The 21,178-nt window shown below is 41.7% G+C and overlaps 1 protein-coding gene across 1 annotated transcript in view; it reads right to left on the bottom strand.

The window, feature by feature from the left end:
* Positions 1-21,178, bottom strand: part of akirin1 (akirin 1) — a 37,023-nt gene that overhangs the window by 2,155 nt on the left and 13,690 nt on the right. Inside the window, exons 2-4 of the mRNA XM_061915097.1 lie at positions 4,679-4,807; positions 2,478-2,606; positions 2,330-2,401 (exon numbers count right to left, since the gene is read on the bottom strand). Of these exons, the coding sequence (XP_061771081.1) occupies positions 2,330-2,401; positions 2,478-2,606; positions 4,679-4,807 (330 nt within the window). The remainder of the gene's footprint in view (positions 1-2,329; positions 2,402-2,477; positions 2,607-4,678; positions 4,808-21,178) is intronic.

Here is a 21,178-nt window from a genome sequence, read left to right as displayed (position 1 = left end):
GCGTGAGGTGACGGTATGTGACAGTATGTGAGGTGACGGTATGTGACAGTATGTGAGGTGACGGTATGTGACGCGTGAGGTGACGGTATGTGACGCGTGAGGTGACGGTATGTGACGCGTGAGGTGACGGTATGTGACGCGTGAGGTGACGGTATGTGAGGTGACAGTATGTGACGTGTGAGGTGACAGTATGTGACGTGTGAGGTGACAGTATGTGACGTGTGAGGTGACAGTATGTGACGCGTGAGGTGACAGTATGTGACGCGTGAGGTGACAGTATGTGACGCGTGAGGTGACAGTATGTGACGCGTGAGGTGACAGTATGTGACGCGTGAGGTGACAGTATGTGACGCGTGAGGTGACAGTATGTGACGCGTGAGGTGACAGTATGTGAGGTGACAGTATGTGACGCGTGAGGTGACAGTATGTGACGCGTGAGGTGACAGTATGTGACGCGTGAGGTGACAGTATGTGACGCGTGAGGTGACAGTATGTGAGGCGTGAGGTGACAGTATGTGAGGCGTGAGGTGACAGTATGTGAGGTGTGAGGTGACAGTATGTGAGGCGTGAGGTGACAGTATGTGACGCGTGAGATGACAGTATGTGACGCGTGAGGTGACAGTATGTGACAGTATTTGAGGTGACAGTATGTGGTGACAGTATGTGAGGTGACGGTATGTGACGCGTGAGGTGACGGTATGTACCGTGTGAGGTGACGGTATGTGAGGTGTGAGGTGACGGTATGTGACGTGTGAGGTGACGGTATGTGACGTGTGAGGTGACAGTATGACGTATGAGGTGACAGTATGTGAGGTGACAGTATGTGACGTGTGAGGTGACAGTATGTGACGTGTGAGGTGACAGTATGTGACGTGTGAGGTGACAGTATGTGACGTGTGAGGTGACAGTATGTGACAGTATGTGAGGTGACAGTATGTGAGGTGACAGTATGTGGTGACAGTATGTGAGGTGACAGTATGTGACGCGTGAGGTGACGGTATGTACCGTGTGAGGTGACGGTATGTGAGGTGTGAGGTGACGGTATGTGACGTGTGAGGTGACAGTATGTGACGCGTGAGGTGACAGTATGTGACGCGTGAGGTGACAGTATGTGACGCGTGAGGTGACAGTATGTGACGCGTGAGGTGACAGTATGTGAGGTGACAGTATGTGAGGTGACAGTATGTGACGCGTGAGGTGACAGTATGTGAGGTGACAGTATGTGAGGCGTGAGGTGACAGTATGTGAGGCGTGAGGTGACGGTATGTGAGGCGTGAGGTGACGGTATGTGAGGCGTGAGGTGACGGTATGTGAGGCGTGAGGTGACGGTATGTGAGGCGTGAGGTGACGGTATGTGAGGCGTGAGGTGACGGTATGTGAGGCGTGAGGTGACGGTATGTGAGGCGTGAGGTGACGGTATGTGAGGCGTGAGGTGACGGTATGTGAGGTGTGAGGTGACGGTATGTGAGGTGTGAGGTGACGGTATGTGAGGTGTGAGGTGACGGTATGTGAGGTGTGAGGTGACGGTATGTGAGGTGTGAGGTGACGGTATGTGACGTGTGAGGTGACGGTATGTGACGTGTGAGGTGAAGGTATGTGACGTGTCAGGTGACGGTATGTGAGGTGACGGTATGTGAGGTGTGAGGTGACGGTATGTGAGGTATGAGGTGACGGTATGTGACGTGTGAGGTGACGGTATGTGACGTGTGAGGTGACAGTATGTGACGTGTGAGGTGACAGTATGTGACGTGTGAGGTGACAGTATGTGACGTGTGAGGTGACAGTATGTGAGGTATGAGGTGACAGTATGTGACGTGTGAGGTGACAGTATGTGACGTGTGAGGTGACAGTATGTGAGGTATGAGGTGACAGTATGTGACGTGTGAGGTGACAGTATGTGACGTATGAGGTGACAGTATGTGAGGTATGAGGTGACAGTATGTGACGTGTGAGGTGACAGTATGTGACGTGTGAGGTGACAGTATGTGAGGTATGAGGTGACAGTGTGTGACGTATGAGGTGACAGGATGTGAGGTATGAGGTGACAGTATGTGAGAAGGAGACACAAGGAGTGAGAAGAGCCTGTAGTGTAATACCCACAAGGAGACACAAGGAGTGAGAAGAGCCTGTAGTGTAATACCCACAGCTAAAAGCAACTGTGTGAGATGGTATACTCCAATATCACCATATAGTCATTTTCTATATCACACAGAGACAAACCCGTGACATATCCAGTATATTCCATACATCGCCCAGCTCTAATTCACATTTCACTGAGGCCTTCAATCACACTTAAAAAGGGAGGAGAGAAAAATGGCGGTTTACTTACAGCTGGCGGGCCGAGCGCCGTATCTTCGCATGATCTGATCTTGTGTGAATTTCACAAAGGATTCATATTGCTCTGCGGAGACAAGAGGACACGTGTTAGTGTGACAAAAACAGCGCTGGACCCAAAAGGACATCGGAGTGGCCATTACCTGCCAGTTTTGTGTTAAGGATCTGTTCATACTCCTCCCGGATCTTCTCCTCGTGGTCTTTGAGCAGGCGCTCGCACAGGTAGCTCACCTGCTTGAGCGTGAACGAGGGCTGGTCCCGTCTCGAGGCACCTGGGACCACACCATTTCTTGACGTCAACCAATCACATTCATTCTCTTAAGAGTGTCCCAACTAGGGTTCTAGAGTATACCAGTATCAAACATTCGGTGCTATACCACCTCTATACCTGTCCCCGCCTACCCCCTTTTCTTAACGGGCATGACGGCGCGTCATCAAGTGGTGACATTGCTGCTTCTACCGGCAGAGGAGCATGTTCGGCAGCGCACAAACACAGAGTACTTACAAGCAGACAGAGTGTGTAGACATTTTGGTGTAAAGAAGTCAAGATAAAGGTGAAGTTATAACACTGAAACACCCTCAGGAAGAGCTGCTTTAAGACATGACTGAATCACTAAGGTACGCTTCTTACAATTATCATTATCACTGGAGGACGAGGAATAGCTAAACATGCTTCATTACACACCGTAGAAGGATACTATAACTCACCGGCGTCACAATGTAAACAAATGCCATGGGTGGATCTACACCTGACATCCACTGTAATGATACCAAGTACAAGAGTGTATCTAGTCGATACTACTACGATTATATTGATATTTTTTTAGCATCACAAAATATTGTTTTTTTTTATAAATTCATATTATGTTCATAAAGTCAGTAAATACGTCCCTGGACACAGGAGGACTTTGAATGTGACCAATGTATGATCCTGGAACTACTTGGTATCGGATCCATACCTAAATGTGTGGTATCAATCAAAACCAATGTCAGGTATCAAAGAAGAGAAGAATAAGTGATTATTACATTTGAACAGAAGTGTAGATAGAACATGTTAAAACAGAAAAACAAATATTAACAGTAAATATTCCAGTTTGTCCCTCATAATGTGTATAAATGACACAATATGTTACTGCAGACTAATTAGGAGTCTTTGTTTGTTTACTTACTACTAAAAGACAAGCTGTCTAGTATGTTCAACATTTTATTTAAGGACTAAATTGCAATAATAAACATATTTATCATGTACACTAAGATTTTTTGTTCAAATAAAGCCTATAATGCCATTTTTTGCGGTGTCCTTTCTTTAGTTAAGTATCGAAATACATTTTGGTATTGGGACAACTCACACCCCGAATTAACATTTTTTGAAGGCAAGAACTGTCTCTCGGCTAATTATTATGCCTAAATTTGCAAGCAATTTGAGATACAAACATCAAAATACTACTCTTTGTCGCTATAGAATCTTTATTAGGTGATAGTCATCGAATTAAAGAAGAAAATCATCCAAAAATGACACAGGATGTATGTTTTCTTGTCCTGCCAGAATGTTAGTGGACAGCCTGTGAATGTACCAGAAGACGACTAAACTAAAAGGGACATGCACGTCCCTGCACTCATGGTGATCCAATACCAAGTAAAAGCCAGGCTGGTATCAGCGGTACCGATCCAATACCATGCAGAGATGTACCTAAAGTGTCTTCTAAAAGATAAAAAAAATATATCAATATAAAACTCAGAGCAGTCTGGCTAATGAAGATGACGTCTACTAAACAAGCTTTGTTCTTCTCCAACGCCTCCTAGTGGTTCAGTACAACAGTTCGGCCAACAAAAACAAACAAGAGTGACACCTCTCACACCACCTTGACTTTTATTTAGGAGTTAGGATGCATTAAAACATAAGTGTTCTTTTCTTTCATAAGGATTGTTTATGATAGGCCAAATTCCCCCCAAAATGCAGTTCCCCTTAACCTCTTAAGGCCCAAGCTGTTTGTTTACATGCTTTTTTTATTTATCTTTGCTATTTGGGCTTATCGGATCATAATTAGAATAAAACTAAAAATCATCTTTTGATATGATGTACTTAGTACATAAGTACACAAACGTGTACTTCATGCTAATTCTTATATTTACACTTTTTTTCCTCAAAATTCCATTGTAGGTAATACTCTTCTGCCACCACCAGGTCGCAGTATAAGTGTCCACATAAGTGGCCATAAGACCCCAATTCAGTAGTGTACACACTTTTGTAAATAAGAGCTAAAAGGTGCTGTCCACGCATGTGGCCACTGAGCCTTTAGATGTTTTAAGGCCCAGCCTTTTTCAGTGCGAGTTCTTCTCCTACCTGGTGGAGAGCTGGGGGCGTGCAGGGAGGAAGTGGGACTGGGGGCCTCGGTCTGGTTAAAGGCCCCCTCCAGCTGCCGCCGCCTCTGGATGCGGCTGTACTCCTGGCGGAGGTTCTGGAAGATCTGCTCTGTAGGCAAGGCAGAAAGAAGAAGGTGGTTCTACACTTGTCGCCAACACCTTTCAACCTTTTTTGAGCCAAGGCACATTTTTTCCGTTGAAAAAAATCCAGAGGCACATCAACAGCAGAAAACATTGAAAAATAAAACTCAGTTGACAGCAAAAAGTTTTTTCAATTGTTTGGTATTACTTTAAAGCACAAGCAAGCATGCATCACTATAGCTCTTGTCTCAAAGTAGGTGTACTGTCACCACCTGGCACATCACACCATGATTTATCTGTGTGTAGTTTACTTTACTTCCTGTGCTCCTATTTTGGGGGCTTTTTCCTCTTTTTTGGTATTTTCCTGTAGCAGTTTCATGTCTTCCTTTGAGTGATATTTCCCGCATCTACTTTGTTTTAGCAATGAAGAATATTTCAGTTTTTATTCTTCTTTGTGGGGACATTGTTGGTTGTCATGTCATGTTTGGATGTACTTTGTGGACGCTGTCTTTGCTCCACAGTAAGTCTTTGCTGTCGTCCAGCATTCTGTTTTTATAAGGTAGTTCTTTTATAGTTGGGACGCGATGGACAGAGAATCCTTTAATCATCTTAATTGCTGAAAGGTAGATGTGAATGTGTGTTTGTGTGGTCTAAACAAATACAGAAAAGAGGAAAAATTACAATCCAATTATATACACATTACTACACAGCGATATACATGCATGTGCATACATAATATAACATAAAACTGTGCATAATAACAACATATATACTGCACTTAACTATGCTTGAACTTAAACAAGTTTCGAAGCTTCAAAACCATAAATGGCGATTATGTGGTCTCAGTCACCATCTAGAGGCCAAACTATGCCATTGCAGTTGCAATGACAAACAAACTACGCGTGAATGGAAATGCCGTCAACAAGACCAATTTTCTCTCTATTGACCCCAAAAACATCTGAACTCAGCATGCGATGCACCAAACATGTGCAGAAGTAGCAAGACAAGACATTCAGTTCAAATGCTGAAAGAAAACTTACATTTAGTGGCTGGCTGCCACCATTGATCCAAACTGGCTATTCTGACAAAGATGTGCTTTAAAGGGGAAATGACGTCACAGATTGACCCATCATTTTAAAAAGGCACAGGAATATTACCGAACTGATTAACGGCACACAATAGGCTTTCGTACAGTTTTTGTTTACTTTCTAGCCAATTTTTACCTGCACACTGCCTCCCGCTGTTTCCGATATCTACAAAGCAATTAGCTACCTGCTGCCCCCTACTGATATGGAAGAGTATTACACGGTAACTCTGCCGAGCTCTAGACAGCACTGACACTCAACAATAACACATCATTTGCAGACTAGAATTACTGGTTTGCAAAAAATATTTTTAACCCAAATAGGTGAAATTAGATCAGGCCTGGGCAATTATTTGACCTTGGGGGGCCAAATTTAGACAAAGAAATGTGTCTGGGGGCCGCAATATCTATGTATACATATACAGTGTATATATATATATATATATATATATATATATATATACACACACACACAAATACACACACCTATATACAGTATACTGTATGTATACATGTACACAGCCACAGTTATATATACTATAAATGTATATATAATATAAATATATATAAATTTATACAACACACACACATGACGTACTTATATATATATTTCATTTTTTTACTGAATGAGACCCCCAGAATGTACATGAAAATAAAGAATGTAGAGAATGTAGAATTTACAATATTATCTACCATGAGCTTCCATCCATCCATTTCCTACCGCTTATTCCCTTTCGGGGTCGCGGGGGGCGCTGGCGCCTATCTCAGCTACAATCGGGCGGAAGGCGGGGTACACCCTGGACAAGTCGCCACCTCATCGCAGGGCCAACACAGATAGACAGACAACATTCACACTCACATTCACACACTAGGGCCAATTTAGTGTTGCCAATCAACCTAATATAAATATATTTATATATAAATATATAAAAATTTATATAACACACACACGTGACGTACTTATATACATTTCATTTTTTTACTGAATGAGACCCCTAGAATGTACATGAAAATAAAGAATGTAGAGAATGTAGAATTTACAATATTATCTACCATGAGCTTATGTAACGAAATTTCGTTCTTATCTGTGCTGTAAAGTTCAAATTTGAATGACAATAAAAAGGAAGTCTCAGTCTAAATCTAATTAACTATGAAGGATAAAACACTGAATATTGACAACAAGTTGAAGACTTGGGGTCATTAGAAAACATGAGTGCACATTATAATGGCAGCTACACTTTCCATCTTAAAGATCTAAAAAAAGGTATTTGGGAATGTACGGCGGGCCAGATTGAAAAGCTTAACGGGCCTTACTTTGCCCAGGTCTGACTGCATCTCACGGCACACTAGTGTGGTTGAAAAACACTGATCTGTGGTACCTCTCTATTAGAAAACAAGAGAAGAACAGTGATTTTAAGTGGTGGTGAAAAGCAAGAGGTGTGTTTATTTTGGTTGGGTGTGGGAAGTCCCCATGACTCTCGCCCATCATGCAGAAAGATTATAAAAAAGGATGTGTCTGTGCAGGTTTCACTGCCTCCTAACGCCGTCAACTCATAATAGTAGTAATAGCTCAAGTCCCGGGTGTTGCCTGGTAACAATAACAACCCCCTCATTCCCCAGCCGGGCACAGCGATCAATCACGGCCACTTCCGGGAGTCAGTGGAACATGGCGGAGCTTGTGGGCTAAAAGGCTTTAGGCGCTGACCAAACAATGAAGACGAGAGATGGAGCACATAGATTAGACGTGGTGGAACTGTCGGGAGGGGGGAGGCAATGAGGCCAATGATGGCTGGGTTCAAGTTACACTCCATCAACAAAGACCACTATCTAAAATACTGCACGAATCCATTTTAGACCTGCTCTTTCTCGCCAAGCAACAACTCTCAAGCTAGTAACATAATGTCCATTTTATGAACAATGCTGCATTCCAGTGAACTGGGAAATCGAACACTTCCCGTCTTCACATGAGGGTTGCACCATACAGAACAACACACATTTGGCCCACGACGCTTTTAATACTACCGCTGTATCTTAATGCAATTTGACGACCCGATTTAGCTGTGTCCCCCAAATTTGACAGCGACAGAAAATTTCTTACAAGTATTACTGTCAGTGTAGGATGAGGAATAGCTAAACATGCTACATTGGAAGAGCTTACAGCCGTAGACGTCTTCTAAGGGTATGCAGCATGGAACGGTACTGCCTACTGGCGCTGACGAGATGCAAGGCCGCCATCTTGGAGTGGTGATCCGCTCTACTCAGTGCAATTCATTTGTCAGGAGCAAAGAACTGTCAGCACATTTCATTCATCGTACCTCACTGAATAGCACTCATTTTTACGCGCTTTTTTGTCATACATGTAGCTATGATAAAGGACACATGTTTTATTATTCATAGTTTAACAGTAATATAATATTCTTATATGCTATAAGTCAGTGTTTTTCAACAACTGTGTGCCGTGGGAGATGATTTAATTTTACCTATTTGGGTAAAAAATATTTTTTGCTAACCAGAAATTCTAGTCTGCAAATGATGTTTTGTTGTTGAGTGTCGGTGCTGTCTAGAGCTCGGCAGAGTAACCGTGTAATACTCTTGCATGTCAGTAGGTGGCAGCCGGCAGATAATTGCTTTGTAGATGTCAGAAAAAGCAGGAGGCAGAGTGCAGGTAAAAAAAGGTGTCTAATGCTTAAACCAAAAAAACAAAACAAAAAGGTGACTGCCCCTAAGAAAAGGCATTGAAGCTTAGGGAAGGCTATGCAGAACTGGCTAGTAATTAAACAAAAACAAAATGCTGGACGACAGCAAAGACTTACTGTGGAGCAAAGACAATGTACATCCGAACATGACATGACAATCAACAATGTCCCCATAATGAAGGATACAAACAGATGAAATACTCTTGATTACTAAAACAAAGTAGATGCGGGAAATGTTCAAAGGAAGACATGAAACTGCTACAGGAAAATACCAAAAAAAGAGAAAAAGCCACCAAAATAGGAGCACCAGACAAGAACTAAAACATCACACACAGGATAACAGAAAAACGTTCATCTGAGTTTTCGTTTTTTAATGATTTCTGCTGGTGGTGGGCCTCCGGATTTTTTCAACGCAAAAAAAAGGTTGAAAAACACTGCTATAAGTGACCAGACGTCAGAGATCAAAAATGGGAATATAATCCCAGAGAATGGGGGAAAAAAAACGTCAGCTATTTTTAAATTGAAGAAACAATATGATTAGGTTATGTATACATGCTACATAAGCAATGTATGAATACATGAGATATTTATATATCTTATAGACTATCTCTGTTGCTGCAGCAGCAGAGTTTATTCTGTCTTGATCTAGAATTAGAAAATCTAATTTTATTCGTGGTTAACTCGTAATTAATTGCATTATCGCAAAGTGGTATAATTTTTCATCATTTGTAGTTTTTTAAAACTATGACAAGTACCTGTTTGCTTTAATGACAAGTTTTTTTTTTTAACATGTTAACATGCCGAATTTCCCCCAGGGATCAATAAATTACTTTCTAATCCATTTTTAAACAGTCCAAAACAAAATGGACAAACACCCTTTTAATGAAAATTTTAAATAATCCTGCATTGTGTTGGTGTGTCACAAACAAAATGTCGATTCTTGCTGTAGAAACACTTGCATTCACAGGAGGAGCTACACTTCTGTGTTAAGATACCAGTTTTACGCGAGAATAACGTGGATTGTTTACAATCATGCTTTGATTGTCAACTATGTTCTTGTCATACGAGATATTTGTACTTGTATTATTGCTTCTGATATTCTGTACGTGTATGCAAGTTAATGCTATTCAATTTATTTATAATAAAGTGTCATATTCATCCTGCTCAATATTCTGTAATTGAAGATTATAAACCACAACATGCTATAAAAAGAATACACACACTATTTAAGCCTGCCACCAACATTTAGCAGCCTTTATTCCTCAAATGATGCATTGGCATTTATTTAGGTAGAACTATCACAGAATATGTTGTAAATAGGGTTGTAAACCCCCAGCAATATTCAAAGTTGGAAACTTTCCACGGAAATTAATGGGAATAAACATTGAATGCAACATGCTAGATCTCGCAGCATGATCATTAGCAACAACAACCTGAGTTTATACAAATTCAGTAAAATTTCAACCCTGCACTGTGCATTCGTCCATCACATGCAAAGATAATTCCCAGCATGCTACACACTACAGCAGGGTTATAATGAGGCCACAATACTATTTGAGCCCAAGGACTTCATCCAGTCAGGTAAGTGTTGATATTACTGGGGTAAATGTATGGTATTTAAGTGTAATAGAGGTGTAATTGCTTGTAGACTACTCCAGCGGACTAGCTGTTCCTGTACTTGTAAAATGATTTTGGGGCCAACATCTCTAGCTAGCTAGGTTTATGAACCACCAGTCTCATAAGGAACTGAAAATATTTATCCGTTTGCCGTGATGCTAATGTTCTCTATGTTAAATCCCATTCATTTATGCAAACAACGTTAGCAATCCGAATTGACCTTTTTTGTAATCTGTAAAGTTCAACAAGCAAATACTAAATCAAAAGGTGTAGTTTCCTTTGTCTTCTGTTCTGCTAGCCATTCTGTTGTCATACAAGAATGTAGCTTATAGTTTGATTTAGCATGCTGATTGACTGTTCATTAGGGATGCACCGATTAATCGGTAACCGAATATATTCGGCCGAATATGGCAAAAAAAGCCACATGGAATGAGTTAAAAACAAGGCCGAATAGTGGCGTGTGACGCAATTTTTTGACGCGGTGACGCAATCAACCAACGTGCAGTGGCGTTGGGATATGTTGTGTACCTGTATAAGTGTATGAGGTTACAAGCACACACTTAATTGAGATTTACTTGAGCCTTCTGTTTACATTATTAGCATATCTACTGTGGCTAAGCAGACTTTTGCCGAAAGGACAATAATTCATTTGATGTGGGTTTATCCACTTTAATGCACTTTATTTTTTTTTGGAATGCATGTTTTGTTTGAAGGCCTAATATAAATGAAAAACCTTGTGCTTTTTTTTTGAAAAGCAAAGGCTACTGGAATATTAAAAAAATGTCAATATTCAATAAAAAAATACTTTATTTGAAAAACATGTCTAAATATTTATTCTAGGCTATTCATGCAATATTTAAAAAATTGTGAAAAACTGCATTCATTATTCGATATTCGGCCTTCGGCCAAGCTTTTAAATTTTATTCGGCTTCGACCACAAATTTTCATTTCGGTGCATCCCTACTGTTCATTCATTCATCTAGCCTCCCTATTTATTTGTCCATCAGTCAAATATTTTTAAAGACTACTCTAGTTGTTTAGCTGACTATTTATATCTGTGTGTGGGATTGCATTAGTGTTTTACAAGAATAAATGAATACAGAGTAATGCCACTTACACCATCTGATGTGTGGAGATATTTTAGCCCAACCCATGTTGGCGGAAAGGCGGTGTACATTTGCAAATACTGTGCAAAGAGCTAAGTCAAAAATGCCACAAAGATGCAACAGCATATAGACAAGTGCCCAATAATATATCATTATTGGAATTAGGGCTGGGCGATATGGCCTTTATTGATATATTGATATTTTTAGGCCATATCACGATAGACCATATATATCTCCATATTTTGCCTTAACCTTGAATGAACACTTGATGCATATAATCACAGCAGTATGATGATTCTATGTGTCTACATTCAAACATTCTTCATACTGCATTAATATATGCTACTTTTAAACTTTCATGCAGAGAGGGAAATCACAACTAAGTCAATTTAGCAAAAGTGTATTTATTAAACAGTTATTAAGCAGTTGCACAAACATTCATGTCATTTCCAAAGGTGCAAGATTGTCAGAGGCATTTCAAAACAAGCTATTTGTGCACGTTTATGCATGATGTCAATAAGATGACATAACACTAAATCAAAGTGAACTTTTTGTACAGAACGCCAGTGCAATAGTTTAAAACAAATAAGGTGCACTTTTGTGCATGATGTCACACGAGATATTTCAATAAGTGTCAAATAAAAATGAGCTGCATAATAGGAAATTAAATCGCTATGTGGTAGGTTCCTGCGGACGTTATCTCCTTATGTTGTTGACTATTTTTTTCATACGGTGTTGATGTGGAAATTTTGATGGTGTGGGCGTGTGGCACCGAATTAAGATGTTGATATGCGGAGTAAGCATTCTTCATTCTCTAGCAGGTGACTTTTCAAATGATGCTACATATTAGCAGTAATGCTACTGTGAACGGCTTCCTGCCGCCATCGTGTGGGTTGCATGGATCATTAATGGAGGACATCGCTTTGCACATGATTGACTCTTTATTTTTTTCGAATAAAAGTCGCTCGCAGTGTCAGGCGGTCGCTCTTTCAATGCCTCCTTCTCTGCTCGCGCCAGTCTCCTTTTCAGTCGCCGGTCTTCCTGTGCTGGTCTTTGGCGCTCCGTGGTTCTCGCTTGTCTGGTCTTTTGTCTGATCGTTTGTCTCTCTCCTTCTCCTTCTGCCCCGATTGGTCCTCCTCCTCCCCTTTTATATAGCAGGAGAAGATGCACAGATTGAGAGCAGGTGTGTGAATTACGCACCTGGCTCTGATCGCTGCAGCGGCACTCCAGGCGCACCCCGCCTCTCCGTTCCGCTGCATACTCCACCTCCTGGCTGCCATCTTGGGTAGGACCATGATTTGTCCTATTCCGCTGTCGGCCCATCGGCTCCGCCTCTCCACAGTTCTCTATCGCCAAACTCAAGCCGGGCTTCAGTCCGGTTAAGCGTACTCCACCACCCCTTTTTTTGAAGGAGCGGGAAAAAAACTGCCTCAGCCGCTTGTCTTCTTTGTCTTTTTCTTCTTTTTCTTTGTCTTCTCGAACTTTATTTCTTTGTCTTTTTCCTTGTCCTCTTTGACTTTCCCAAGGAAAGTCATCTTCAACTTTTTCCTTGTCCTCTTCGACTTTTCCCTTGCCCTCTTTGACTTTTTCTTCATCTTCCTCATCTTGTTCGTCTTAATCATCTTCCAGAATTTCTTCAATTATTTCTTCTTTCTCAATTTCCTGAGGTGACAGTATGTGAGGTAAGAGGTGACAGTATGTGAGGTAAGAGGTGACAGTATGTGACGTGTGAGGTGACAGTATGTGACGTGTGAGGTGACAGTATGTGACGTGTGAGGTGACAGTATGTGAGGTAAGAGGTGACAGTATGTGACGTAAGAGGTGACAGTATGTGACGTAAGAGGTGACAGTATGTGACGTATGCGGTGACAGTATGTGACGTATGCGGTGACAGTATGTGACGTATGCGGTGACAGTATGTGACGTATGCGGTGACAGTATGTGACGTATGCGGTGACAGTATGTGACGTATGAGGTGACAGTATGTGACATGTGAGGTGACAGTATGTGAGGTATGAGGTGACAGTATGTGACGTAAGAGGTGACAGTATGTGACGTATGTGAGAAGGTATACTCCAATATCACCATTTATTATGGGTGTAAAGATACACAAAAATGTTGGTTTGGTACGTACCGCTGTTCAGAGGTCACGGTTCGGTCCATTTTCGGTACAGTAAGAAAACAACAAAATATACATTTTTGGGTTATTTATTTACCATATTTGCAAAATCTTCCAACAACTTTGTTTTATTAGTCAACATTGCAACTTTTTCTAAATTGCATTTAACCTTCAAGCTTTTTTATTTCACTTTTGTTACGTTTGTTTATTTTAATAGTATTTTTAGAATGTGCCATGGGCCTTTAAAACATTAGCTGTGGGCCGCAAATGGCCTCCGGGGCACACTTTTAACACCACTGCTATAGATAATAAAAAATGTAATCTGATAAATCTATGGATAAAAAGCAGAGCCTGGCGACGCATGCGCGTTTATCATAACTCTCTCGCTCTCTGCGTCACGTCCATCTTAAAATGTCTGACAATCTTGCCCTTTGTTTTGGAAATGACATGAATGTTTGTGCCACTGTTCAATACACTTATTTGAGATTTCCCTCTCTGCATGAAAGTTTAAAAAGGAGCATATATTAATGCAGTATGAAGAAGAATGTTTTAATTTAGACACATAGAATCGTCAAAGTGCTGTGATTATATGCATCAAGTGTTCATTCAAGGCTAAGGCAAATTATAGAAGAGGGCGTATCGCCCAACCCTACTTCAAGATTCTCCAGTCTAGGTTCTTCGACACCATTACCACATTTACCCAGTGAATATGCAGCATCAGGAGCAACTGGGGAATCAGTATCTTGCTCAAGGATACTTTGAAATGGTCACAGGGGGTCTGAGGCTCAAACCCGCAACCTTCAGGTTCGAAGACAACACCCCCTACCACCTGGGGCATGCTGTTCCAGGCCGGGGTTTGAACTCACGGAGGACACTCTAACCACTAGGCCACTAAGTGGCTAGTCTCTATCAAGATATATACTGATATTGTTTGAGTGCCCAGCCCTAATAAAACAATCTGTTCCAGTGTAAAGCGGTCAACATGACAAGAATAATTGGTTCCTGGGTCAAACTGTCAATCATGAAAAAACACCAGTTGAATCACTTTGAACCATTTGTAAACACCCATACAAGCTCATAAAGAAGTTAACTACTAATAACATTAAGATTCCGCTACCTCGTGACTTTAGTGTCGAAACTTTAGTCATCAAAACTGGCTGAACTGAGCTCTGTTTTGAGGCAATAGGAAAATTCACCGATTCTAAAAAGATGTAATTGTATTGACTTATGACTTCTCTAAGTGTTTTTGTCTTGTAGGGACAACATGGTGTCTTTAATGCATCCATCCCATCCATTTTCTACCGCTTATTCCCTTTTGGGGTCGCTGGCGCCTATCTCAGCTACAATCGGGCGGAAAGCGGGGTACACCCTGGACAAGTCGCCACCTCATTACAGGGCCAACACAGATAGACAGACAACATTCACACTCACATTCACACACTAGGGCCAATTTAGTGTTGCCAATCAACCTATCCCCAGGTGCATGTCTTTGGAGGTGGGAGGAAGCCGGAGTACCCGGAGGGAACCCACGCATTCACGGGGAGAACATGCAAACTCCACACGGAAAGATCCTCAGCCTGGAATTGAACCCAGGACTGCAGGACCTTCGTATTGTGAGGCAGACGCACTAACCCCTCTGCCACCGTGAAGCCCGTCTTTAATGCAGTCCTGGGCAATTATTTTGACTCGGGGGGCCTAATTTAGAGAAAAAACAAAAGTGTCTGGGGGGCAAGTATATCTGATTTATAGGAAAACGTATACAAAAACTCACAATGTCTGATTGAATGCTAAAAATGTTTTGACAGACCGCCTTAAAAAACGGATTGGAATTTTATTTTTTTTTTACTGAATGAGACACCCAGTATGTACATGAAAATAAAATGTGGGATAAACAATATTTACTATTAACGATAAAACACGGAATATTAACATAGAACGCCACACCCCCTCTCAATTGACATATATTAGATAGATAGATAGATAGATAGTACTTTATTTATTCCGTCAGGAGAGTTCCTTCAGGAAAATTACAATTTTCAGCACAATCCCATTCAAGATCAGACAAACATTACAGGGAGACAGAACAGGATCGCTGACGGGTCTTCCGGCTTCCAGCGCCCCTTACAAAAAAGATGGCATACAGGTAAACAAGGGGGGGGGGGAAGAGAAAAGGAAGATTAAAATAAAATTAAAAAATCGGTCTTAGCCTAGGCCCTGGAGTGGGGGTGCAGACTGAGGCCAAGGGGAAAAAAACAAACAAAAAAAAAAACAACAACAACTCATAGCCATAGTACACGTCCCTCTTCCATGTGTGTAAGAGAGAAACATCAAACATCAAAGAACACAGAGGACATTAAAGACATTAAAGCAGCAGATACAAGCAGACACTTCTACATACAGCTATGAATAAAAAGTAAAATAAACATATCCACTGTGGTGGCCTCTGCGGTATTACAAACAAGCGAAACAAAAAAATGCAACACACAACAAAATGTGAACGCGAAGGCTAAAAAAACCCCACCTACAATCTGATATATGTGATATTAGTGCTGGGCGATATATCGATATAAACGATATATTGCAGGTTTGTCTCTGTGCGATATAGAAAATGACTATATCGTAATATTCGATTATATGTTCTCACAAAAAACACACCCGCCTTCTTACATACGTCATACGCTCTCGCCGAGAGCTAACGTTAGCAGGGCTAACATTACCATGGCTAACGTTAGCTGAGGCAGGTCGAGTTGCTTTTAGCTGCGTGCATTACACAACAAGCGTTTCTCACTCCTCGTCTCTCATTCTCACAGAGACGGAAAACAAGCCCGCCTTCTTACATACGTCACATACTGATGCGCGTCTAGCGTCATACGCCCTCGCCGACCAGAGAAGTAACAGCGTGGCTAACGTTAGCTGAGGCAGGTCGTACGAGCGGAGCGGAGCTTGTGGCATTACAAGAGAGAGAAGGTCCGAAACTGATCACAAATGGAGGCGGCATGGCGTAGTGGGTAGAGCGGCCGTGCCAGAAACCTGAGGGTTGCAGGTTCGCTTCCCACCGATTGACATCCAAATCGCTGCCGTTGTGTCCTTAGGCAGGACACTTCACCCTTGCCCCCGGTGCCGCTCACACTGGTGAATGAATGATGAATGAATGATAGGTGGTGGTCGGAGGGGCCGTAGGTGCAAACTGGCAGCCACGCTTCCGTCAGTCTACCCCAGGGCAGCTGTGGCTACTGATGTAGCTTACCACCACCAGGTGTGAATGAATGATGGGTTCCAACTTCTCTGTGAGCGCTTTGAGTATCTAACAATAGAAAAGCGCGATATAAATCTAATCCATTATTATTATTATTATTATTATAAGAAGAATAAATGCCCAAAATAAACAGCAGGGGATCCATCATCTGGTGGTTTGGCTTCAAGTGGGAAGATATTCAGCAGACAACAACAGGAATATGCAAAGTATGCAGCTGCAGAAAGTGTTACTACAAAAAAGGTAGCAATACCACTAATTTGTTCTTTCATTTCAAAATTCACCCGTGAGAGAATGAAGAGTATTTAATAAATACAGTTTTGGTCAATTGACTTAGTTGTGATTTCCCTCTCTGCATGAAAGTTTAAAAGTAGCATATATGAATGCAGTATGAAGAAGAATGTTTGAATGTAGACACATAGAATCATCATACTGCTGTGATTACCGTATTTTCCGCGCTATAAGCCGCACCTAAAAACCACAAATTTTCTCAAAAGATGACTGTGTGGCTTATAACCCGGTGCGCCTTATATATGTATTAATATAAATATTTATTTTCATAGAGTTTAGGTTTCGCAACTACGGTAAACAGCCGCCATCTTTTTTCCCCCGTAGAAGAGGAAGCGCTTCTTCTTTTACGGTAAGCAACCGCCAAGGTAAGCGCCCGCCCATCTGGAAAGAGGAAGCGCTTCTTCTACGGTAAGCAACCGCCACGGTAAGCACCCGCCCCCGTAGAAGAAGCGCGCGCCTAATCCGATTCATTTCATTTGTGTGTTTCTGTAAAGACGACCACAAAATGGCTCCTACTAAAAGACGCAGAATTCAAACTCAAGGAAATAAGTCACACAGAAGAACACGGAAATAGAGCAGCAGCGAGAGAATTGAACATAAATGAATCAATGGTGCTTAGGTGGAGGAAGCAACAAGATGACCTGCGCCAAGTAAAGAAGACAACACAGAGTTTGAGGGAACAAAGCAAGATGGCAACAGTTGGAGGACAAACTGGAACAGTGGGTTGTTGAGCAGAGAGCAGCAAGCAGAAGTGTCAGTAACATCACTATTCCAATGACGGCAACAGCGCCAGCAAGCGAACTTCACTTGGATGATTTTAAAGGTGGTGCTTCTTGGTGTTTCCGGTTCATGAAAAGACGCAATCTCTCCATCCGCACACGGACTACTATTTCACATCAACTACCAAAAGACTTTCAAGAAAAGCTGGCTACTTTCCGCGCATATTGTAAAAACAAGATAGCTGAAGGCAGGATTCATGGAACTGCCGGACAACAACAGCGACACTGACTCTGATGACTTCGACGAGACGGAGCCCGCCATTTTGGATGCCGTATTCGCCCAATTTTTTAATTCAGACACCGAAGAAGAAAAATTCGAGGGATGAGGAATAACTTCTAAAGGTGAGCTTTAAATGTTTATTTTGTGTGCTGTGACATTAACGTTCGAGCAAAGTTGAGTTATTGATGTTGCTATTGCTCTGCAATATTTTGAGTGTTACTATTGTTGTGATTGCACATTTGCACACTTGTTTGTATTATTAAAGTTTGACTGACCTGACTGTTTTTTTGACATTCCCCTTAGCGCAGCGTGGGCCCGGCTTATGACCCGGTGCGGCTTATAGGTTAAAGTTTTTAAATATGCCATTCATTGAAGGTGCGGCTTATAACACGGGGCGGCTTATAGCGCGGAAAATACGGTATATGTATCAAGTTTTTATTCAAGGCTAAGGCAAAATATCCACATATATATCGTATATCGCAATATGGCATAAAAATATTGCCATATTAATAAAAGCCAATATCGCCCAGCCCTATATGATATAGCACTAAACTTTAGAACTTTGTTGTAAAAATCTCCTTACACGTCTGTCCCTGACACCGCATTTCAGGCTGACCACTCTGGAAATACACTGCTCGGTGCCTGGTCTGAGCTGCTGTGACTTAGAGCAGTGGTTCTCAACCTTTTTTCACTGATGTACCCCCTGTGAACATTTTTTTCATTCAAGTACCCCCTAATCAGAGCAAAGTATTTTTGGTTGAAAAAAAAGAGATTAAGTAAAATACAGCACTATGTCATCAGTTTCTGATTTATTAAATTGTGTAACAGTGCAAAATATTGCTCATTTGTAGTGGTCTTTCTTGAACTATTTGGAAAAAAAGATATACAAATAATTAAAAACGTGTTGAAAACTAAACAAGTGATTGATTTATAAAGATTTATATACATAGAAGTAATCATCAACTTAAAGTGCCCTCTTTGGGGATTGTAATAGAGATCCATCAACTTACTTCTAAACATTTCTTCACAAAAAAATAAATCTTTAACATCAATATTTACAGAACATGTCCATAAAAAATCTAGCTGTCAACACTGAATATTGTATTGTTGCATTTCTTTACACACTTTATGAACTTACATTCATATTTTGTTGAAGTATCATTCAATAAATATATTAATAAAGGATTTTTGAATTGTTGCTATTTTTTTTATAATATTCAAAAAAATCTCACGTACCCCTTGGCATACCTTCAAGTACCCCCAGGGGTACGCGTACCCCAATTTGAGAACCACTGGCTTAAATGACCATAGTAACTAATGAGATTAACATAGTAACTAATTAGATGACCATAGTAACTATTATACCACGCAAAAGTGCAGATTCCAACCATTCCAACCATTCATTTGAAAATATCACTTCCAATCATAATGGCAGCTACACTTCCATCCATCCATCATCTTCCACTTATCCGAGGTCGGGTCGCGGGGGCAACAGCCTAAGCAGAGAAACCCAGACTTCCCTCTCCCCAGCCACTTCGTCTAGCTCTTCCCGGGGGATCCCGAGGCGTTCCCAGGCCAGCCGGGAGACATAGTCTTCCCAACGTGTCCTGGGTCTTCCCCGTGGCCTCCTACCGGTTGGACGTGCCCTAAACACCTCCCTAGGGAGGCGTTCGGGTGGCATCCTGACCAAATGCCCGAACCACCTCATCTGGCTCCTCTCGATGTGAAGGAGCAGCGGCTTTACTTTGAGTTCCTCCCGGATGACAGAGCTTCTCACCCTATCTCTAAGGGAGAGACCCGCCACACGGCGGAGGAAACTCATTTGGGCCGCTTGTACCCGTGATCTTATCCTTTCGGTCATGACCCAAAGCTCATGACCATAGGTGAGGATGGGAACGTAGATCGACCGGTAAATTGAGAGCTTTGCCTTCCGGCTCAGCTCCTTCTTCACCACAACGGATCGGTACAACGTCCGCATTACTGAAGACGCCGCACCGATCCGCCTGTCGATCTCACGATCCACTCTTCCCTCACTCGTGAACAAGACTCCTAGGTACTTGAACTCCTCCACTTGGGGCAGGGTCTCCTCCTCAACCCGGAGATGGCATTCCACCCTTTTACGGACGAGAACCATGGACTCGGACTTGCAGCTACACTTTCCATCTTGAATATATAAAAAAAATATATATTTTGGAACGTCCGGCAGGCCAGATTGAAAAGATTATTTTGCCCTGGTCTGCTTTAATGTGTCAGTTTGGCTGTTATGGTTTTACATGGTGAGAGAGAAACAATGTCAACTCTTCTGTATGTCTTGCATGTATGAAAAGAATGAATTTAGGAGTCTTTTAGGGGAAGTTGACTTGAAAGGTTCCACGCCGGAAACCTTTTTTGTTGTATGTTGGACTGCAAAGCCATTGACGAAAAGATGCATCATTATTGCTATGGTTATTCTGTTCAAAAGTACAAAAATATTTTGCTTAAGTTGGTCGTTTAGATTTCCAACTTCACTGCAGTCTTTGAACACAAAATAACCCCTTAAGATTGAACTAAAACATCAAAACCTGCCTGACTGTCTGACGAGACTTTTGACAGCTGACCTTTAGCGAGACAGAAAAAAGGCGCTTGGCCCAAATTCCGCGAGACGAGCTTGGCTCGTTGGCCCCCTGAACTCCTTGAGGGCCATCTTTGTGAGATGGATACCTGCTATGTGGAGACCACGTCTGCAGCTGCTGGGCTGTAATTCAGTCAGGAGATAAGCAAGGCCACGTCATGCTAGGCCGTGTTTAGTTCAAGTTATTGTTGGAACCCTTGAAAGAAACCTCTGTTCAACTTCAATGCTTTAACTTTTGATCTTTTTCTTAAAAAAAATAAAAAGGCAGAGACGCCTTTTAGATATTTTAGAAAAAAACAACTTTACATTCATTATTGCTCATCTTTGTAGTTTAAAGGAAAAAAGGAAAATCACATGGTGTGCACAGTGCAGTCTACTAAGAAGTGGTGCAAAAGTCACCATAGTGTTTACTCATCAGCTCTCTTATTGCTGACTGAGCAGTTTGCTACTCATGGCTATTACAACTTTGGTTGTGTACTGCTGGGTAGCATACGACGTCACGTCCATTTTTGTTCTTTGCGGCTTATTTGAGCGTAGCATTTAAACAGTGTGGAGTTTGAGCGGAAAGTGCCGTGTTGCTGTTCTGTTCTTGGGCGTTCCAGTTATTCAAATGGAGATATAGG

This window comes from Nerophis ophidion, linkage group LG11, assembly GCF_033978795.1.
Source record: "Nerophis ophidion isolate RoL-2023_Sa linkage group LG11, RoL_Noph_v1.0, whole genome shotgun sequence".
In the NCBI taxonomy this organism is placed as follows: Eukaryota; Metazoa; Chordata; class Actinopteri; order Syngnathiformes; family Syngnathidae; genus Nerophis; species Nerophis ophidion.
The sequence above is the reverse complement of the archived record's forward strand: the minus strand, read 5'-3'. Positions and strand labels throughout refer to the sequence as shown.